General features: G+C 40.7%; 1 protein-coding gene across 3 annotated transcripts in view; it reads left to right on the forward strand.

The window, feature by feature from the left end:
* The window catches only part of TUSC3 (tumor suppressor candidate 3), a 523143-nt gene that overhangs the window by 400347 nt on the left and 98545 nt on the right, over window positions 1–24251 (forward strand). For all 3 annotated transcript variants that reach the window (XM_073583599.1, XM_073583600.1, XM_073583601.1), the window contains exons 4-5: window positions 6677–6817; window positions 15282–15422. In XM_073583599.1, coding sequence (XP_073439700.1) covers window positions 6677–6817; window positions 15282–15422 — 282 coding nt within the window. The remainder of the gene's footprint in view (window positions 1–6676; window positions 6818–15281; window positions 15423–24251) is intronic.

Below are 24251 nucleotides of genomic sequence, written 5' to 3' on the forward strand. Positions count from 1 at the left end.
GCCTCTTTCTAACATCTATTTTGGGAGCTTTTTTAAGCATTGTCCAAAATCCATTATAAATAAAAATTGTGGATGATGTGTGACACCAGACACACATCAGCTCTTTTTAACTGGACAGCTGCTATAATCGTACTCTCTGGGAAGAGCTTTGGCTGTCTTCTTTGAAGTATCTTCCGAAGTGGCAGGTGCATTAATTTCCCTCATATATTGTGTTTAAAGTGGATTTTCTATTTTATGAAACCAAGTGGAATTAAAGCAGAAGGCTCAAATGATCAGCATGTTTTATGCTCCCCTATTGTTTGTTATGTGTCTCTTTTGTTCCTTTATGCTTTCCGTAAAATGGCAAGGGATAATAAATGGAAAAATGCTTCAGTTATACAGTCAGTTTCTCTCAGAAAACTGTAGCATAGCACTAGTATGGCCTGTATGTTATCTGCTAATCTCCATTTCTGTTATCTCCGTTTCTTATTGTACAAAAAAAAATATATATGTATTTTTTTTTACTTTCCTTGTTCTAAACAATTGATTTCCTGGTGATCCATACAATGAATTCTCGGAAATTGGAATAGGAAGAATATGAAATGTCAGTTGTTTCTTGACAGGACACATTTTGCTGAGTTTTCTATGGTGATCCTCATAAAAGGGAGAGCAGTCAGTACTGAGAAGTGAACTTCACAGAACAGTATTCATCCTTTTGTGTGGATTGTACAATTGACAAATTATTTATCATACTGTATCCTGCAGTGGTAAAGTCCAAGACATCATTCAGCCAATGTATACAGTAGTGTGCAAAATTCTTATGCAGATGTGGAAAAGACATAAATTCGCCACCAATATGGCACGAATACGGTAAATCCGGTTTCGGCAATCATTTTCGAACATATTCCCTCGATTCTAGTTAATAGTTTATTTTTATCAATTAACAAAGTGAATGAAGAAAATAGACATCTAAATCAAATCACTAATGGTGTGACCGACCACCCTTTGCCTTCAAAAGTGCATGAAACATCATTTCTTCTAGGTACACTTTGTCTGTTGCACAGTTTTTGAAGAAACTCTTCAGGGAGGTTATTCTAAACATCTTGGAGAACTAATTACAGATCTTCTGTGGATGTACTATTGTTCAAATCCATCTGTCTCATCATGTAATCCCGGACATACTTGAAAATGTTGAGTTCAGGGCTCTGTGTGTCTCATATCACCATTTTTCTTATACTCCTTGTACTTCCATATACTGAAGATAGTTCTTTAAGCCATTGGCTATACAGTATATTTTGGCTGATTGTCCTACTGCAGAATAAATTTAGAGACAGACGCCTCCCTGATGGTATTGTATGATTAATAAGGATTTGGTTTGCACAGTAAAGCACAAAATAAACACTGATGGGTTACCCTGCCCAAATTACAAGATATATACCTCTACTGGCCCCTTAGAAAAAGAAATGTTGGCTACATGCTCAAATACAAATAAGTCACAGAAGTTTTGGGATTCTGTTTTGTGGGGCAATGAAATAAAACTGTAGCATGTTGAGCCTGTGGATCAGCAGTATGTCTGCAGAATAAAGAATCAACTATAAACTGAAAAGAACACGCTGCCTACAGTGATGTATGGTGGCATCTTGGTATTGCCTGCAGTGAAGCCTGGCGGTGGCTCTATAATACGCTGACTGTTTTGCTTCATCTGGCACTGGAAACTTGTAGCTTATGGATTTTTAGATTCAATCAAATATTAGGAAATCTTAGGAGAAAGTGTTGCGCTTTCAGTGAATAAGGAAGCTAAACCTTGGTCGCCATTGGACCTTCCAACAGGACAATGATTCCAAGCATGCTCAAAGGTCATCAAGGGTTGGTTTCAGAAAATCTTTGATAATATTTGAAGAAGAACATTGCAGTACTCAAATTCAAGAATATTAGTAAACTGGAGAGCATTGGGAATAAGGAATAGGCTAAGATTACCCAATAAAGTTGCAAGAAGCTGGTTTCTGACTATGCATCACATTTGCAGAAGGTTATAACAGCCAAAAGAGCTTTACTAAGTACTAAAGACACTTGTCATGAAGAGGAAAGAGAATAATTCTCAGATACAGTAGTCAATAAAAGTGGCATTTTGTGTTGAATTTAGAGAAACCACTTTTTATATTACTTTTGCTAAGTTATTTATAGTTTATTTTGCAATTTTCAAACTTTTAATTTTTATGCCCTTAAATCAGAGAGATTTGTCACATGAAAAACTTAATAAATAACATTTCCCACATGTCTACTTTACATCAGCACAATTTTGGAAGCAAAATATATTTTTTTAAGAAGTTATAAGGGTTAAAAGTTGACCAGTGATTTCTCATTTTTAAAACAAGATTTACAAAACCATTTTTTAGGGACCGCATCACATTTGAAGTCACTTTGAGGGGTGTACATGACAGAAAATACCCTAAAGTGACACCATTCTAAAACCTGCACCCCTCAAGGTGATCAAGACCACATTCCAAAAGTTTATTAACCCTTTACGTGCTTCACAGGAACTGAAGCAATGTGGAAGGAAAAAATGAACATTTTACTTTTTCACAAGCATTTTAATTCATAATTTTTTTTTAAAAAAGTGTAAAAGAGAAAGTGAACCAAAAAGTTTGTTGGGCAATTTCTCTTGAATATGCCGATACCCCATATGTGGGCGTAAACCACTGTTTGGGCGGTCGGCAGAGCTCGGAAGAGAAGGAGCGCCGTTTGACTTTTTCCAACGCAGAATTGGCTGAAATTGAGATCGGACATCATGTCGCGTTTGGAGAGCCCCTGATGTGCCTAAACAGTAGAAACCTCCCACAAGTGACCACATTTTGGAAACTAGACCCCCCAAGGAACTTATCTAGATGTGTGGTGAGCACTTTGAGCCCCCAAGTGCTTCACAGACGTTTATATATCGCAGTGCCATGAAAATAAACATATTTTTTCCACAAAAATTTTTTGCCCTCAAATTTTTATTTTCCCAATGGTAATAGAAGAAATTTGACCGCCAAAGTGGTTGTGCAATTTCTGCAATCTCCTACTCTAGCTCGTCCCTCCTCCCGTCTACATAGAGTCTTATCCGCAGTAACTGTTCTCTCCTATCTCTGTAATGGGAAAATCTGTCTTCACTGAACACAGATTTTACTTATAAATTGAGAATTCTGAGACTGAATGTTTGGTCTAGGAGAAAAAAGAAGCAAATTTCTCTGATAAGATACATTACAAAGTTTCTTATTTTCACGTGTACTATTGATTTATGAAATAAAAATTAAAACTGCTTGTTACTCATTAAGGACTTCAGATTTTATAGCAGGGAGGTCTCTTATTTGTAAGCATCATCTATTATCCCAGGCAGAAAGCGACAATATAGAGTGCGCCTTCCCTGAGAGGACCGGGCACATCTATACATTATACTGACAGCCCTTCATTTTTGCTGGGTTTGGTATAAATTCTCATTTTCCCTCTGCAGAGGAATGGAACAATTTCTGCAAAGTTTCTCTACAAATTGTAACTGATCAGTGGAAATTCGAGTATGGGGATGTGCTGTGATCAACCTGTTTTCAGAGTTCTTTTCTAATAAACTGTTTTATCTAAAGGGAACAATAACATACAATATGTGTTGTCTGATCTGACACAGTCTTTTTTTATCTTCCCTTGACTTTGTCATTCAGTATTTCATTAATTAGGGTTTTTTTTTCCATTTTCTCTGTTGCAGTTTGTTGAGAGCCTTGTCTTATTGTATAACTGCTTTCATAATAGAAGTGTCAAGCTGAACAGACTTTATTCATCCCCTGCTTTTCTTCTAACAATATAGATTCCTATCTCTACTTGCTCACATTGAATATCAACTCAATTTCTTGCCTTTCAAGGTTTCTATCATTAATGTGAAAACATATGATACTGTTGTCCGTATACGTCGTAGCTGCTTACCAGTGCAGCGGCTCGTCGGCTAATTCACGGGAATTCATTAAATGAGCATTTCGGTTTCAAAGAATTTAAGTGCACGCAGTGTGATTACAGTAACTAATCCCGTGTTCTGCTGAAGGACACAGTATACTGAGCCATACGACTGAAGAGAATTCACTGATGTATACCCTAGTCACAAATCCAATGTAGAACTTCAGAAGCCCACTTCTGCACCACTGTGCCCGTTTCTATGGATTACCATGCTGGGGAATGACTGCAGGAGGTGCAAAATCTGGATATTATTCATAGGAACAGAATATTTTTTGTTAAATTCTGGTAGCGGCACATGTTTAGAGATCAAGAGATGTATGTAAAAATAAATAACTTTGTAATATCTTATCAGAAGTTTCCATTTCTCTCTTCTCCTTGACTGATCCTCAATATTCTAAATTCATGTGAAAAATCGGTCTTGATTGAAGACAGATTTACCCATTACTGAGATAGGAGGCAAAAGTTGGTGCTCATAAAGTTCTATGGACCATAACTGTCGTTTAAAGAGAACTTGCAGAACGTCTGTGTCTTCCTCTAGCCCCTCCCCCTCCACTCCATAGAATTTTAAAAGCACCATCTACCATCTCTTATCTCGCCAATGTGAAAATGTATCTAATATAGATTTTCCAGTTTCTATCCATGAATTGAGAGGGAAAGATTAATCCAGGAGAAGGAACAAAATAGATTTCACTGATAAGGTATATTACAAAGTTGTTTATTTCCATGTGTACTAAATGATTAGGAGATAAAAATTAAATTGACGGTTACTCTTTAAATGTACTTTTCTGATATTCATATGATTGGCTGCTGGGTGCAGTCTGTCATTTAACACCAATGGTCTATTCATAAAATTACATTGTCACACAATCCATTACACGCACAACACATTACTGCTTATTGTAGGTTTTAGTTTTTAAACCAAATATATACAGACGTATCCACCCTTGAAGGAAGTTTCTCAGCACAAAATCACTGTTCAGACCGAGCACAGATGTGGTAGAGAAGCTCAATGCACCTTCCCATCTTATTGTTTTGAATCTATCCCAGCCTCATCCTGTGGTTCCTGAAAAGCCAGAGTTTTCAATCAAGGAAGAGGAGGTTGAAAAACAAGTAAATGGGAAGATATTGGACTGCTCAGCCTTGCCAAAGGTGCATCTATGTTTGGTTTGTGCAGTCATTTTGGGTTGACAGAATTTCTTTAACTATCCACCAATTTTATTAAAGGAGTTCTCCAAGAATGAGATAAAATGGAGTCCCTGAAATAATTCAAACTTTAGCCCATCCTAGTCATGTGTCAAACCTACTGACGTGTCAGTACAGGCTGTAGACTGAAGGCATATAGCCCCAGATATCTGCATTTCGACTGACAAGAGCGGTATCATCCATACTCTGTCAGCAGCTGAGAGCACGGCTGTGGTAGGTGAAGAAATATGTTTTAACCTGTCGTGCTTATCAAGGAAATCTCCACCTTCAACCTCCTCATCTGTATGTCTGACAGCTTTATAACCGTGCACAGAGGCTGAATGTGCCCAGCTGGAAAACAAACATTGAGGAGAATGAAGCTGGAGATAACTCTGTTTGTGTTCATCGAGGAAGAGATATATTTCTTCACATATCATAGCCCTGCTCCCAGCCGACTGGGTACGTGTGATACGCAGGTCTCTGGCGCAGTATATCTTCAGGCTGCAGCCCGTACTGACACATGACTAGGACGGGCTGCAGTTTGAAGTATATCAGGAATGCCATTTCATCGCCTCGGAGAACCGCTTTAAAGTGAACCTGTGAGCAAGATTGTGCACAGTAACCTACACACAGTGTCAGGTCAGCACCGTTATACTGATTACAGTGATACATTGGTTGATGAAATCCATCTTGTGGTTGTCGTTTAATCTTTATTTTCAGTTTTGAGTTAATGATATGCAGAAAAACTGCACTAAATCTGCACTAAATTTGCACTAAAACTGCAGGTAAAACGCGGGTCATTTTACCTGCAGATTTAGCAAAATCTGCACGGAAAATTCCATAGCAGAATCCGCACCGTGTGCACATAGCCTGAATGGTGTGGGTGGCACCTGCGCAGTAGCATCTATCGGCGATCAGATAGATTGTACTGATCAGGCGTCGCCGGGGCCCTTAGTGAAGACAATTTTTTTTTCCTCTAGCAAAAAGTAGATGTAGTACTGATCATGTCTCGCACTATGTAAGATCTTAGCTGCGGAGATTCTATGAACATTTTTACATCCTTAGTATCTTGAGAGCCAGCCAGAAGAATTTTATTATTGAATGTCCAAGGTCCTAATGAATAGTGGCAAGTGTAAAAATATCTAGGAATCAGGCATGCCAATCGGTTTTCATATTAGTAGACGGTTCCCACTGTATTAAGGGAAACCCCAGGTCATTCTCTCACCAAGAATTTTTGATTGAAAACTATTTTGAAAGAAGCAAATAAATACATTGGAAAAAACCTATGTGCATTCATCCTTTAAGCAAGCATGCACAATGCAAGAAAAAATAAGTGAGTCCTTAAATTTAATAACCGGTACATCTCCCTTTAACAAATAATATCAAATTTTATTAGCAATCCCTGCAGGAATAGAGGTAATTCCAAAAGGTTAACTTACTTTTTCTTGTAACTGTATCTAGAACTAAAATGTCTTACACAACCACAGTGCTTAGTACACGACAAGTTTAATAACTATTATTTTCCTCCTTTCTGCAGCTCAATATGAATTCTGCCCCCACATTCATGCATTTTCCAGCGAAAGGCAAACCCAAGAGAGCGGATACATTTGATCTTCAGCGTATCGGGTTTGCTGCAGAACAACTTGCAAAATGGATCGCAGACAGAACAGATGTTCATGTACGTGAATGCACTTTGCTCCTGGGTGTCATCATACATCTTTGCTTTTATTTTTCTTATTTTCTATGGTTTGTTCTGGTATCATGTATTCTTTGTAGTACTAAAAAGATCTCATCTATTTGGTAGGATAATTCCCCCGAATCTCCAGGAGACTCCTAGCTCTCGACTCTTGACATTCTGCTTTGCACTGTAGTAATCCCTTTGCTTTACAGTACAGTTTGTATGTTGTATAGTAGTGAGTAATAGTACTATGCTTTAATGTGACATAACAAGACATTATATATGTTATTCCAAAGTCAACTAATAGCGTACCAAGGTCTGTACGAAGTATTTGCTTGTATAGAAATGTGCCTGATAAAGAAAAATGGCAAAAGGTTGTCACTAGGCCTGATCCTTGTTGATTTTGGAATGGATCTGGCACCATTTATAGGGTGATTATTGTTCCCTTGGTTAGTGTCATTGTGCCCTGAAAGTCTCAGCTCAGTTGGCTAAACCAGGACTTGTGGTCTCTTGGTTTCACCCATAAGGCTCATAAGGCTCACTGGTACTAAATTGCCCTCAGCTTCCGCAATATGCTCTACATCCTCTTTATTCAACTAAAGAAAGTTTACAGTGCAGAGGTTTATAGAGTATCTCCATGTAGAGTTGACTCGAAACGACTTGGACGTCCCATTCCATCAGCCACAGCGGTGGTTTGTGGCGGCTGGAATGGTAATGGCAGTGTGGCCTCATACCTGATGGCATACACAGCTCTTCTTTTGATTATTTGGTCTGGCACAATGTCACATGTGCATCACACTGCAATGATGAGATTGCGCCACGCCGGGTAATTAAATGAGGAGCCACAGATGCCTTCGGGGAAGAGACGGTACTCCATCTCCCATTCCAACGACTAGTGTTGTGGCCGATAGAGTGGGATGTGGAAATAAACTTACACCAACTCTATCCCCATCCTTTTCAGCTGATGCTGATGCCACCACTCCAGAGCTTGGTTCATGTGCCTTCTATCCTATATCCATAGAGCAGATTCTTCCTGCTGTCTTATCCAAGTATTCTTGCTCTTCTGGGCTTCCAGGAAACTGAGCATTCTGTTCTGTATAAGCGGTTACATTAGATTTCTACATTATATTGTTGCTGTCAGTCAGTATGTCTCAAATTTTTCCAACTGTTGTGTGCCATTATGGATATGAAATACTACATGAAGTTGAACATGGGGCAAATATGATAGACCATTCACTGCATATTTTGGTTGGACTTTTAGGTCTACAACCAATGTTTTTATGCATATCATGCAATAGCTTTTGGGTTAAAGCCAAGTTCAATTTTAACAATATAATTTTCATCTGGACAACTGATAGATGACCAGTAAGTTGCCTGAGAATAGTTTGAGTCAATATCACCATGAAAGGTGAGAAAATTTGCACTATCTATACATACTAGGCATCTTCCAGGCCAGAGTCCATTGTAAAGTTTGCTAACCCACAAAATGAGACAGCCTATTGGCAGTCATCAAGAGCCTCTGCGTATATGCCAGTGCTCGGTATAGTATGTGCAGTACGATACTGGCCTTGTGAAATTTTCAATTAAAGGGAACCTGTCAGCAGGATTGTGCACAGTAACCTAGAGATAGTGTCAGGTTATACTGACTAAAATAATACCTTGGTTGATGAAATCTGTCTTGTGGCTGCTGTTTATATTTTTATTTTCAGTTTTGAGTTAATGATATGCTCGTGCACCGAGGCGGCCTGTGGGGGTTCTTCATGTGGAGCACCTCATGAAGCCCCCCCCCACAGGCCCACCCCTGAGTACAGGCATATCATTAACTCAAAACTGAAAATAAAGATTAAACAACAACCACAAGACGGATTTCAACAACCAAGGTATCACTGCAATCAGTATAACAGCACCGACCTGACACTTTCTGTAGGTTACTGTGCACAATCCTGCCGACAGGTTCCCTTTAAGAAGATAAAAGTACAGCATGATCCACCAGCTAAGTAGTTCAACAGTGCTAATTTAGGACACATTTCGACAGATTCTAATAATCTAAGTCAAAAATGATTATGAAGAATAGCTCTAATCAACTTGGAGCAAATCAATCATAACTCAAAAGTCAGACAGTCACAGTGGTCTCTTTTGCAGAAATTGGCTCTTGAGAATCCTTGTCCTTTATTGTCAGTATGTTGAGAAATTTAGAATAAGTAAGGCCCCTTACACATCAGAACTACATTCTTTTCTAAGAGTGCAAAATGTGGAGCTTTCACTGCAAGTTGGACCTTTGCTTTGTAAGTTCGCTAGCCATTTTCTCAAGTGGCACTGTTAAAATGTCTGACTTCATTATAGTTAATGGGGTTCGTTGAGCTCTGTTAGTGTCCATAATTTGATAGATCTGGCACCCCCTGTTGTTTTTAGTTTCTCTGTTACTTTAACAGAATAGATACATTTTAATGATGAGACTGTTGTGTACCCACCCTAACCAGTGATTTTCTTCAAATGACACTATATTCTTCTGGTATACCCAACACAAATATTTGTAAAGGCAGTGAACTTTTACTAAGAGCACAGAAGAAATAAAAGCATGAACTACGCATTGCAGGCCTTTTTCAAAGTATCCATATATAGACAATAGTACATGAAATCCAGATGCATCTGTAGTTCTGGATGATGCCACCTACTTAGTTGCGAGTGAAAGACTGTTACCAAATCCTAGAAGAGTTAAAAAGGCAGTATTTGTGGTTAGTTCTAGCATGCTAGCATGAAAAACTGATCATACATGTTGTTATGGGCTCGCTTGGTGAGATAAATTCTCTATATCACATGTTGGGATAAACAACCGTGACAGAAGGTAATGGCAAAACAGACAGGATCGCAAGTACATCAGATGGATGAGCTAGGACCAGGAAAGCAGGGAATGAAGATGGCAGTTAGATAGGCAGAGCAGGAAACACCAGAGGACAGAGCCAGGAGAGTGGATATCCACATGAAATGTGCATAGTCACTCCAGGACTTTCAGCTCATTAATGGCAAATATGGTTAATGGCAGATATGTAAGCAATCAGCAAGCAAATGATTAACCACAGACAGAACTGATAAACAATCAAATTGGATACTCACGTGCAGAAAAGTGTTGGATTGTAGCACCCAAGGAGGATGTCAGCCATACGAGAAGGGAGCAGAGCTCAGCACTGTTTCAGGACTGGTCAACTAGTAGTGATGAGCGAGTATACTCGTTGGTTGGGTTTCCCCAAGCATGCTCGGGTGATCTCCGAGTATTTGGAAGTGCTTGGAGATATAGTTTCTGTTGCTGCACCTGCATGATTTGCAGCTACTTGACTGCCTTAGTACATGTGGAAAGTCCCTAACAAACAGGCATTCCTCACATGTATTCAGGTTGTCAAGTAGCTGCAAATCATGCAGCTGCAGTGCCAGAAACTAATTCTCCGAGCACTTCCAAATACTAGGAGACTACCCGATCATGCTCAGGGAAACCCGAGCAACGAGTATACTCGCTCATCACTAGTCACTAGCATATATGTGGACATGATGCACTAGCAATTGTGGCATGATACTATGAACATTACATAGGTAAGATACAGAAATTATCATTTGCTATGTCTATGGACAACATAATCCATAACTAAGTAAAGCCACACAAGCCCCAACTCAAACATTACAAGATCGTACCCTAGACAGTATGTTCTACTGTACTTCTGAACACTATTTTCCATTTGTTACAGCCTAAGATATAATGTGAGATATTTTTCACATGTGCAAATTAAGAAGTACTGTCAACTGTCATATAGAAATAAATGAGATGTCTTAGAATCAGCATTGCATTGTAGTTGACAAGGAGAAATATCCAATCAAATTATTAAAAGTTAAAATTGAAGGATTGTTGAAAGAAACATAATTTCTTTAAGTAACACTTGATGCACTGCCAGGTCCATCAAAATTCTGCGTGAAGAACCTGGCAGCACCTAGACTCCTCAATCATGATAACCCTTCAAAATAGGTGACACTAGGCCAATAACAAACACATCCATAGTAAGTCAAAGTTTCCCAAGTTTATACTCGAGCCTCACCAACAATTTTTAGCGCTGTTAATTTTTGATGCGTTTGACATGCATTTCTCAGATTATCAGTTGCCCTTTAAAAATCCAAGGACCTGTCTACCAATTGCCATCAGTCAAAGGAAGGAGAAAGCTCAGAGCATTTAATCAAAATAAAGATTGCTATAAGACAAACCATAATGTTTAGGTCTTTAGCACTTGACGTCCTGCCAGGTCCTTCACCATTATGTACAGAGTGTTTGCATCACTCTCACACTTTGTTTTGATTTTACAAAATCTAAACTTAATCATAGAATGATAGAATGTTAAAGTTGGATGAGACCTCCAGGGTCATAGTCTCCAACCCCCTGCTCAATGCAGGATTCACTAAACCATCTCAGACAGATGTCTAAGAAGCCTTGGTTTGAAGACTCCCATTGAAGGAGAACTCGATTCCTTTGGTGCCAGCCTGTTCCATTTATTGATCTGGCTGTGACATAGACACTTCTCAGCATGTAACGTGGAGTGCTCCTGCATGGGTTAATTTATCACACCTCTACACATTCAGCACACCCTGATATCTTAACTCACTGCCACCATTCATCAAATACACAAGGTGATAGTCCCCAAAATATTTTACTGTCACACACTCTCAGAAGGGCTATTGGATTCTTTTAGAGCTCACAAGATCAAACTTATTAAAGATTTTAAGCTTTAATATAAATATATACAGTGCTTTCAATAAATATATAAAAAGGTAAAAATAAAACTACACACAAATATGCACAACAGTTATAAAATAAGAAGGGAGAAGTAACAGAAATACCTAAACGTTTCCGTCTACAGTTATCGGTTGTCCTGAGGGAAGCAGAAGTGAGTCATGGAGCACATCAATCCTCACATGTGAACACTTCTCTTTGTGTCACCCAGCTTTTTAAAATCCTGATCATAGGCTCATATTTCCAGGATGACTGGTACTGGCCCTTTTAAAGGATACTGTTTGTAAATGAACTTGCTAAACTGTGGCATTTCCAAATCTCCTGTAACTCCCAATACAGACAATAGGAAATATTCTGCCTAGTACAGACCATTTGCTAACCCCCTTGAAATTTAGAATCCAGGAGCTAAGGTGCCAGGTTTGACACCTCCAGCAAATGCCCCATAATACAGTACTGGTATATCCATTTTCATCCCTTTGTCCACTAAATGCTTTTCCCCTATGGATTATATATTTCTTTCTCACTCACTGTCAAAAAGTTTTTTTTTGTTCTAATATCTAATCTGTATCTTCTCCCTTTCAGTTTCATTCCATTGCTTCTTTTGTTTCCATGTGCAAATGAGAATAAGGATGATCCCTCTATACTGTGACATCTCTGCAGATATTTGTAGACAACTATTAAGTCCCCTCTTAGCATTCTTTTGTCAATCTAAACATTCCCAGATCCTTTAACTGTTCCTTGTTGGACATCCTGGAGGCTCTTCTATGAACTTGCTCCAGTTTTTTTATATCTTTTTTAAAATGTGGTGCCCAACAGGGCTGCCACTAGGAATTTCAGGGAACTCAGTATATAGTGTATAATGTAAAGGTAATGCAGTGATCACTGGTGACATTGTACACAGGACCGCTGTATATACAGTAGTATACAGTGTATAGTATCAGTGTATAGGTAACACACTGACTCACCAGTGACGCCTCTAAGTGAAGTCTTTCATCTTCATCCAGCACAGATCGACGTCACTTCTTCAAGCCAGGGATCGTCTCTCAGGAAATAACACAGTTATCTAAAGCACAGCTTGCAGAACATATTACTTATTTTTTCCCAACTTCTACACTACACCAAATGAAGAAAAAATGGCAACATAGTATCACTCTGCACAGTAACAGGACCACCCCCCCATTTAAAACAGCATACTCAAAAAATAAAATAAATACATCACTGCAGTAATAATATTCCTTAATTAGCCCCTATGGTAATAATATCCCCATCCTGGCCCCTCTGTATTTCATTCCTGGCTCCAGCAATAAGTTCTCCCATCCTGCCCTCATGAGTATCCATTCTACCCCATATGATCTCCCCATCCTGCCCCATCTGTCCCATGCATGATCCTGCCACAACTGCCGCATTATCCTGCCCCATCTGTTCCATGATCCTGTCCCATCTGTCTACATCCTGCCCCATGATCCTGCTGCATCTATCTCAAACCTGCCCCATCTGTCTCCATCCTGCCCCATCTGTCTCCATCCTGTCCCATATTCCTGCCCCATATGTCTCCATCCCACACCATGTCTCCAATCATGCCCCCTGTGTCTCTAATCCTGCCCTGTGTCTCCAATCCTGCCCCCATATCTTTTATCCTGCCACCATGTCTTCAATCCTGCCCCATGTCTCCCATCCTGTCCCGTGTCTTTAATCCTGCCCCAGTGTCTCCAGTCCTGCCCCATATCTCCAATCATGCCCCCTGTGTCTCCAATCCTGCCCCTGTGTCTCCAATCCTGCCCCCATATCTTTCATCCTGCCACCATGTGTCCAGTCCTGCCCCCATATCTTTCATCCTGCCCCAGTGTCTTCAATCCTGTCCCTAGTGTCTCCAATCCTGCCCCCATATCTTTCATCTTGCCACCATGTCTCCAATCCTGCGCCCTGTGTCTCCAATCCTGCCCCTGTGTCTCCAAACCTGCCCCCATATCTCCAATCTTGCCCCATATCTTTCATCCTGCCACCATGTCTCCAATCCTGTCCACATATCTGTCATCCTGCCACCATGTCTCCAATCATGCCCCATGTGTCTCCAATCCTGCCCCCATATCTCCAATCCTGCCTCCATATCTTTCATCCTGCCACCATGTCTCTAATCCTGCCCCCCTGTGTCTCCAATCCTGCCCCCTGTGTCTCTAGTCATGCACCCTGTGTCTCCAATCATGCCCCCATGTCTTTCCTCCTGCCCCCTGTGTCTCCAATCGTGCCCCCTGTGTCTCCATTCTGCCCCCTGTGTCTTCAGTCATGCCCCCGTATCTTTCATCCTGCCCCCTGTGTCTCCAATCCTGCTCCCATGTCTCCAATCATGCTCCCTGTGTCTCCATTGTGCGACCTGTGTCTCCCTTCCTGCCACCATATCTCCAGTCTTGCCCTCTTATCTATCAACCTGCCACCATGACTGCAATCCTGCCTCCATATCTTTCATCCTTCCACCATGTCTCCAATCCTGCTCCCTTTGTCTCCAATCCTGCCTCCATATCTTTCATCCTGCCACCATGTCTCTAATCCTGCACCCTGTATCTCCAATCATGCCCCCTCTGTCTCCAATCATGCCCCCATGTCTTTTATCCTGCCCCTGTGTCTCCAATCCTGCCCCCTGTGTCTCCATTCTGCCCCCTGTGTCTTCAGTCATGCCCCATAACTTTCATCCTGCTCCCATGTCTCCAATCATGCTCCCTGTGTCTCCATTGTGCGACCTGTGTCTCCCTTCCTGCCACCATGTCTCCAATCCTGCCCTCATATCTATCATCCTGCCACCATGTCTGCAATCCTACCCCCATATTTTTCATCCTTCCACCATGTCTCCAATCCTGCTCCCTGTGTCTCCAATCCTGCCCCCATATCTTTCATCCTGCCACCATGTCTCCAATCCTGCACCCTGTGTCTCCAATCCTCCAATCCTGCCCACTGTGTCTCCAATCCTGCCCACTGTGTCTCCAATTATGCTCCCTGTGTCTCCAATCATGCCCCCATATCTTTCATCATGCCCCCTGTGTCTCCAGTCCTGCCCCCTGTGTCTCCATTCTGCTCCCTGTGTCTCCAGTCATTCCCCCTGTGTCTCCAATCATGCCTCCATATCTTTCATCCTGCCCCCTATGTCTCCAATCCTGCCCCCTGTGTCTCCAATCCTGACCCCGGTGTCTCCAATCATGCCCCCTGTGTCTCCAATCCTGCCCCCTGTGTCTCTAATCCTGGACCCTGTGTCTCCAATCCTGCCCCCTATGTCTCCAATCCTGTCCCTTGTGTCTCCAATCATGCCCCCTGTGTCTCCAATCCTGCCCTCTGTGTCTCCAATCCTGCCCCCTGTGTCTCCAATCCTGCCCCCTGGGTCTCCAATCATGTCCCCTGTCTCCATACTGTATGGACCTAAATGCAATCTATATAATCAGTACAGTGTGTCTGCAGTTAGAGCCATAATCAAAATGGCAACTTAGAGTTAATCCCTAATTTTTTATATGGGTATATATTTTAGTAAAGTTCTAAATTAGGGTCACAGAAAAAAGGTTTTCTCGTAGTGTACAACCCCTTTAAATACATTGTATGTACTTTCCACTATATTCATTGCCTCCTCCATGAGCAGACACATTAATAAAAGCTAATTATTGTAAGCATACAATGTGTGCGATATCCCATATTTGTGCTTTTTTCCTGTTTTAGATCCGAGTGTTTAGGCCACCGAATTACTCTGGGACAATCGCTCTGGCTTTGCTTGTGTCTCTGGTTGGTGGTTTGCTTTACCTGAGAAGAAATAATTTGGAATTCATCTACAACAAGACAGGCTGGGCTATGGCAGCACTTGTAAGTATCTCAGGTTATCTGTCCGCTCGTACATGTTTCCCACTATTTTTGGTTGGGACTTTTTATTTAGTGTTTCTTTTGAATATATTTTATAAATACATTATCACAGAACATTAAGTCCTGATACAAATATTTGCATTCCACATATATTAACAATTCTGATGAGCTTCTTTCTCTGTGGTCCTAGAAAGCTAAATTTAGAATAATTTCAGAAAGAGTTGCTACAGGACAATGCACCTAGGATTTCACTGATTGAGCGCCTTTGCCGGCTGCCGCAGTGTTTTCTTTGACTGGTCTTCCTGAGGTCAGTGATTGTTTTGTGATGTTGGTCCACTAGGCATTGCTCCCACCTAGCCAGAATCCTACTCCACACTGATGAGGGGCAACACCCCGAAACAGCTGTCTGTGGATGGATACCTGGCCTTGGTATTTCCCTTGTCATATCTGTAAACTCGTAAAGAGCTGGATATTGACTTAAAGGGCCACTTAATATGGTGGTAATGGTGGTCCTTCCCTGGAGGAAGATCTGGCTAGTCCCGTGTTTGAGACTCTTAAATGAGGCTCCACGGACTTTATTTGCATATTCGTATTTCCCAGGGAGCAATGCACCTAGGATTTCACTGACTGAGCGCTTTTACTGGCTGCCACAGTGTTTTCTTTGACTGGTCTCCCTGAGGTCAGTGATTGTTTCGTGATGTTAGGACAGCCTATGACTGTCATCTTTTAGGTTGAAGACCTAAAATGTCCTACAGTCTATATTTTTCAGATATATCTGTATCGATTGGAAGCAGTTGATTTTCACAAGGGATCTGAAACTGAGCCTAAGTATTCTGGGCATGCTCCCTGGATGCCGGTGCTCGCTACATCATGGACTTTTTTGTTATTTTGTAGCAATCTGGAGTGATGGGTATTTTATCAAAAAGGTATTCGAGTAGTGGATCCTAAATTTAAGTCTCTTTATTTATTTAAAAAAAAAAAAAAATGAAAATGTTAGCTATCATCTGCATCCCCATCTCATGGTCTTCTATGGGTACAGCACATGTTAGCGTATAGCACAAGTCAAAACATGCTCGAATTCTAGAACCATACAAAGAACAGTGTTTCCATTTTTGACCAGTTACCAGGCTCTCAGTCCTTTGTATACATGCAGTCTGCACATTTGACATTAGTTCAGGGTCATGTGTTTCATCTCATTCCAATCTACTATGATGGATTTACTGAGATGCAAACATCTTTCTTAGCCAAAAACTATCAAGTACCAAAAAGCTCCAAGGTAACATCTCCATTATCTCTGCACAGTGAAGTGTCCACTGTCAAGTTCTCTGACATATTGTTTATAACACTGTCAGTTCTGGAGATCCGACAATGCATACTCACTATCAGATGAAAGGGAAAAGACATTGAGCACATATTAGCAAAAAAGGTGCACATTTGTGTTAGGATTACCGAAAAATTGACACTATCCGTCTTTGCGTCATGGAGAAAGCTTCAGCTATTCCACCTCATCCACTGAATTTTATAGAACAGGCAGCATGAATTCAGCATGAGGCACCACACAGGGTTTTGTTTTGTTTTTGTATATGAAGATTTTACATTTTGTTACATTTATTTAACCCTTTAGCAAAGATTTCCATATTAGCATGTGATGAATATACAACTCTTCTTTTAATGGTAACACATTTCAACATGCTTAAAGATTACAAACTACTGATGAAAAACAATATCTTGGAAAACATTTTTTTTGTACAATGAAAGCCACTATTTCTTTAGTCAAAAGAAAAAAAAATCCAAAGCTAGCCAAATAGCTTGCCTTCAAAGATAAGCACTGACTCCACAAAAAGCTATTTCTCCAACCCTCCTTCCCTATATACTGTACATATACAGCTCTGGCAAAAATTAAGATACCACTGCACAGTTTTATAAAAATCAGCTTCTCTACATGTCTGACAGCCATTACATTACAGAGTACACCTTATTCTACTTAATGTGCTTCTGATTAAGTGATCACCTGAACCAAATCTTATTAACGGAAGTAAGTATAAAAAACCCTGATGTGGTGTTCACAATCCTCTTGCAATAGGACAAGCTGGATGGCAAAACAAGTGCTAGTAATATCCCAAAAGTAATAGGAATGAAAAAGTAACTTTTAAACATGCCAAAGGAGTTGAGAAGAAAATTCTTGAGTGAGGAAAAAAAGGGCTCAATTCTGGCTTTACTAACAGAGGGATACAGTGAGCATCATGTTGCCTCCATCCTTAAAATTTCTAAGATGGCAATCCATTACAACAAGGTCAAGCAGCAGACATTGAGGACAACAAAGCCATAGATGGCAGAGGGCGAAATGGACTCTCCACTGACCAGGATGACTGTCATCTTATTTGAATGTGGAGATGGCTTTAAAGTGCAATAATACACTGCGCTGCTGTAGGTATATTTCAAGAAGCTTTAATGGTGCCTACGCGTTTCCTGAGCTGTCCCAGCTCACTTCATCAGTGCCCTGATGAAGTGAGCTGGGACAGCTCAGGAAACGCGTAGGCACCATTAAAGCTTCTTGAAATATACCTACAGCAGCACAGTGTATTATTGCACTTTAAAGCCATCTCCACTTACAAGTCCTTGGACCTCGTGCAGACTGCAGCAGCTGTTTCATACGTTTATAGGTGTTGTGACCGAAATCTCACAACCTTATCAGGTGAGTCTCTCCTTGCCTCAAAATTACAATTGTGTTTTAAAGGTTTCACACAGTGGATGCGCCCTGTTTTGTTTTGTTTATCTTATTTGAATGTCACTCAGCAACCGCAGGATGACATCAAGTGACCTACAAAAGGAGTGGCAAATGGCAGCTGGGGTGAAGTGCATGAAAAGAACAGTTCGTAACAGGTTCCTAGAGGCAGGGCTCAAGTCATGTAAAGCTAGAAAAAGCCATTCATCAATGAGAAGCAATGGAGAGCCAGGCTGAAGTTTGCTAAACATCATAAGGATTGAACCAAAGAGCACTGGAGCAAGGTAATCTTCTCTGATGAGTATAATTTTCAGCTTTGCTCAACACCTAATGGTTAGACAGAGACCTGGAGAGGTGTACAAGCCACAGTGTGTTGCAGCCACTATGAAATTTGGTGGAGGATCAGTGATGATCTGGGGATGCTTCAGCAAGGGTGGAATTTGGCAGGTTAATCTTTGCGAAGGATGTATGAATCAAGCCGCATACAAGGTTATCCTGGAAAAACAGTTGATTCCTTCTGCACAGGCAGTGTTCCCCAACTTTGAGGACTGGTTTTTCCAGCAGGACAATGTGCCATGACACATAGCTAGGTCAATCAATGTGTGGATGAAGAACCACCACATAAAATCCCTGTCATGTCCAGCCCAATCTCCAGACCTGAACCCCATTGAAAACCTCTGGAATGTAATCAAGAGGAAGAAGGATCGTCACAAGCCATCAAACAAAGAAGGACTGCTTACATTTTTGCACCAGAAGCAGTGTGAAAGACTGGAGGAAAGCATGGCAAGACGCATGAAAGCTGTTTTTAAAAATCATGGTTATACCACAAAATATTGATTTCTGAATTCTTCCTGAGTTAAAACATTAGTATTGTTGTTTTTAAATGATTATAAACTTGTTTTCTTTGGATTATTTGAGGTCTGAAAGCATTGGTTTTTTTTATTAATTTTGACCATTTTTCTTTGTCAGAAAAAAAATACAAAATGTATTGCTTGGAAATTCGGTGACATGTTGTCAGGAGTTTATAGACTAAGAGAACAATTTACATTTTACTCCAACACATACCTATAAAGAAAAAACTCAGACAAACCGAACATTTGAAAGTGGTCTCTTAATTATTGCCAGAGCTGTATATATATATATATATATATATATATATATATATATATATATATATATATATATAAAATGAGAAAATAGAGGGGGATATATACATTGGGACACTTCCCTGTACGGTGTCCTTGTTGCCCATCTACTATACTATACATTTTATTAAAAGATGCATGAAAATTTATTATTTTGTAATCACTATTACCCAAGTGCCCCCCAACCTGCACATTTGTTATGCTCTAAGGCCTATTGGTTAAATTAGGTCTAGAAATGGCCCCCTTTTTGTGACCTTGCACCAGCTTTTAAAGGTAATTGTATTTTATTGTTGACAAACACCTGTTTCCTTTGTTGGACCTGCAGGTGTCTGCTGCCCAGTTTATATCAGGTAGATGAATTCTCCCATAATAATTACTTCTCCCTGATCTATTTGCTTTTTGCAGCTATTATTATCTGCCGCTTCCATTATACTTGAGACATAACAAACCCCAATCAGTTTTTTTTATTATTCTTTCTTCCTTGCAAAGGACTACATTCTTATGCTTGTCACATATACTATCACTCTGAATGGGTTTTAGGGAAGATTTTACAAGCAAAAGATAACCCCCTCCCCTCACTTATTTGTACTTATTTGTACGGACTTACCAGAACAGACTGTTGCTCTGATTCATCTAATGGATTACTTCAGAATTATGGCATAAATTAGCAATTTTTTTGCACAGCCATAGTTGTGTAAATATTTTTCCCAGTTTTAACCCCTTACTGCCAGCTGATGGAATAGTACGTCAGCTGGCAGTGTCCCCCGCTTTGAGGCGGGCTCCACCGGTAAGCCAACCTCAAAGCAGGGACATGTCAGCAGAACACCACAATGAAGTACCAAATTTTGCTCAAAGTGACATAGTCAGCACAATGTATGAAACAGGTAAAAAGGTTGCTATTTTCCCTGAGGAAGCAACAGTTTGTGTGGCGATATGCGTGGGTGCTCATCTCACATTTTCTTCCCTCTCAGCTTCCATGGCTCTGTCTAGGACTGTAGGATTCCCACATCTTTTGGTCTGAGTAATAGGTTCCCTTTCCTATCCAATTCCAGGAATGGGCTTGGTAACTTTTGGTAACTTTTTTACCTGTTTCATACATTGTGCAGACTATGTCACCTTGAGCAAAGTTTGGTGCTTCATTGTGGTGTTCTGCAAGTGGTCTAGTTTATCTATGTACCACTGTTTACACTCTGATCACTTTTGTAATTGTGTGGTTCTTGTTTTCTGCCCATATGGTACTGTGTATAACCGTAAGCTTGTATATTACTTTCCTATCATGCTGGATTAATGGTTTGGAGTCATACTAGAAAAAATCAACCAAATCCATCAGGATATCTCAGCCCAATCTCCTCAGTGCCTGGATCCCCTTCCCTGCCACACCTCAAGCTCACTAGACATCTTTGAGCCTGTTTCAGAAGAAGTTTCCAAGCACCTAGCTTCTGCTCGGCCTACAACCTGCAACAGTGACCCCATTCCTTCCTGCAGTCTCTCTCACCAGTGGTCACCACTCACCTGACTAAAATATTTAACCTCTCTCTTTCTTCAGGTATATTTCCCTCTTCATTTAAACATGCCATCACAACCCTTTTACTTAAAAAGCCATCCCTGGACCAGAACTGCACTGCTAACTACAGACCTGTCTCTAACCTTTCCTTCATCTCTAAACTCCTGGAACGCTTGGTCCACTCCCGTCCAATCCGATATCTCTCGGATAACTCTCTTCTCGACCCCTTACAATCTGGTTTCCGCTATTTACACTCCACTGAAACTGCCCTCACTAAAGTCTCTAATGATCTAATAGCAGCTAAATCGAAAGGTCATTGCTCCCTGCTGATTCTTCTGGATCTCTCTGCCGCATTTGACACTGTGGATCACCAGCTCCTCCTCACTATGCTCCGCTCTATAGGCCTCAAGGACACAGCCCTCTCCTAGTTCTCCTCCTACCTCTCTGACCGCTTCTTGTATCTTTTGCCGGCTCCTCTTCCTCTCCTTGTCCCCTTACTATCGGGGCCCCTCCTCTTCTCTCTATAGACTGCCCCTATTGGACAAACAATCAGCAGATCTGGGTTCCAGTATCATCTCTATGCTGATGACACCCAATTATACACTTCTTCCCCTGACATCACCCCTACCCTAATTCAAAATACCAAGGATTGTCTGCTGTCTCTAACATCATGTCCTCCCTCTATCTGAAAGTAAATCTCTCCAAAACTGAACTTCTTGTGTTTCTCCCGTCTACTAACCTCACTCTACCTAACATCGAAATAACCCTGGAGGGTTCAACCATAACTCCAAAGCAGCATGCCTGCTGTCTTGGGGTCATATTCGACACCGAACTTTCCTTTACTCCCTATATCCGATCACTCACTCACTCTTGTCACCTGCATCTTAAAAACATCTCCAGAATCCGACCTTTTCTCACCTTTGAAACTGCTAAGACTCTTACTGTCGCTCTTATTCATTTTCGTTTAGACTACTGCAACTCTCTTCTGATCGGTCTTCCTCTTACCAAACTTTCTCCTCTCCAATCCATCTTGAATGTGGCTGCCAGGGTCATATTTCTGTCCAGCCGCTTCACCGATGCCTCCATCTTGTGCCAGTCATTACAATGGCTACCTATTCACTACAGGGTCCAGTATAAACTCATCTCTCTCACCCACAAAGCTCTCCACAGTTCTCCACCGCCTTATATCTCCTCTCTCATCTCTGTCTATCGCCCTACACATGCCCTCCGTTCTACAAATGACCTAAGACTAAAATCAATGGGATTCCGAACCTCGCACCTCCATCTCCAAGACATCTCTCGTGCTGCGCCAGCTTTCTGGAATGCACTTCCCCAGACAATCAGACTGATACCTAGCCCTGACCTATTCAAGCGTGCTTTGAAAATCCATCTCTTCAAACAAGCCTACCACATCAACTACTCAGTAAACTAACTTTGCCCTGTTCCCTCCTTCCAAATATTATTCTGAATCTGCACCCTACTATTCATCTGTCTCCACCCTCCATGCACACGATAACTGCACTTGATACTTGACTATTGCATTTAAACACACGGGCTGATGACCGGATCATGCAGCTTTATATGAAAATCCCTATTTATTATAATTGCCAGACCTGAAATAACAGGCACTTTTCACCTACTGTGTCCCCCCATTTCCTTGTAGATTGTAAGCTTGCGAGCAGGGACCTCACTCCTAATGTCACTGTTTCAATTGTCTTAACTTGTATTGAATTTATTGTCTGTACATGTGCCCGCTTAATTGTAACGTGCTGCAGAATATGTTGGCGGTTTATAAATAAAAATTATTATTATTATTATTATTATTATTATACTTCATTTGCTTTATGCTTTGAGGGAACTTTTTGTGGGTTGTCGTTGCCTCCATATTAAGGCACTAGATGGTGGCCCGATTCTATCGCATCGGGTATTCTAGAGTCTCTGTTAAAATAAAAAAAAATATATACTCACCTCCTGACAGCCCCCGGACTCTTTCTCATTCTGCTGTTACCTAATGTAGTGTACTCCAGTTACACCCAGATCTGCAGTCACTGAACAGTCACTGATACATTATCTAATGTATTGTACTCCAGTTACTCCCATAGCTTCAGTCACTGTTCTGCTGTTACCTAATGTACTCCTGTTACACCCAGAGCTGCAGTCACTGTTTTGCTGTTACCTAATGTAGTGTACTCCAGTTACACCCAGATCTGCAGTCACTGTTCTGCTGTTATCTAATGTATTGTACTGCAGTTACTCCCAGAGCTGCAGTCACTGTTCTGCTTTTACCTAATGTATTGTAGTCCAGTTACACCCAGAGCTGCAGTCACCGTTCTGCGCTTACCTAATGTATTATACTCCAGTTACACCCAGAGCTGCAGTCACTGTTCAGATCTTACCAAATGTATTGTACTCCAGTTACACCCAGAGCTGCATTCACTTTTCTGCTGTCACCTAATGTATTGTACGCAAGTTACACCCAGAGCTGCAGTCACTGTTCTACTGTTACCTAATTACTAATGTATTGTACTCCAGAATATGTACAGGACTGTGCCTGTGTAATGAGCAACGCAGCAGTGATGCCTTTAATGGCTGTAATGTGCCTGTACAATAAGCAATGCGGCCGTGTTGCCACAACGACTAAGTAACTGTCGCTGATTGGTTGCGGCCTAACTGTCGCGTCCAATCAGCGAGTTGGGATTTCCATTACAGACAGACAGAGAGAAAGACAGAATTAGACAATTATATAGTAGATGACTAGCATAGGTTTTTCTATCTGTTTTTATTGGTTGCTGTGTTTTGCCTAGTTGTGTATTTTGAAATTAGACAATAAAACACATATCTTTTATGTAATTTAGGAGTTCCCATACATATGGGCATGGAATTTTTTCTTCTTTTTTTTGTCATGTTTCATTGCATGCCTATGGAGAACCCTCTCAATATTGTCTAGTGGTGCCCTCCATCCCTTCTTGTTTTTCAAGAAAAAAAATCAAAACGCCAGAATTAAATTTTTTTGGTCGCCGTGACATTGCATTAAAATGCAATAACGGGCGATCAAAAGATTGTATCTGCACAAATGTGGTATAATTAAAAAAGTCAGCCCGGCACGCAAAAAATAAGCCCCTCACCCAACCCGAGATCCCGAAAAATGGAGACGCTACGGGTCTTGGAAAATGGCACAATTTTTTTTTTTTTAACAAACTTTGGAATTTTTTTTCACCACTTAGATAAAAGAGAATCTAGACATGTTTGGTGTCTATGAACTTGTAATGACCTGGAGAATCAGAATGGCAGGTCAGTTTTAGCATTTAGTGAACCTAGCAAAAAAATAAAAAAAAAAACAAGTGTGGGATTGCACTTTGTTAGCAATTTCACCGCACTTGGAATTTTTTTCCCGTTTTAAAAGTACAACTTGTCCCACAAAAAACAAACCCTCACATGGCCATATTGACGGAAAAATA

The sequence above is a fragment of the Dendrobates tinctorius genome, unplaced genomic scaffold (assembly GCF_039654945.1).
Source record: "Dendrobates tinctorius isolate UK_male_01 unplaced genomic scaffold, ASM3965494v1 ptg000079l, whole genome shotgun sequence".
NCBI lineage: Eukaryota > Metazoa > Chordata > Amphibia > Anura > Dendrobatidae > Dendrobates > Dendrobates tinctorius.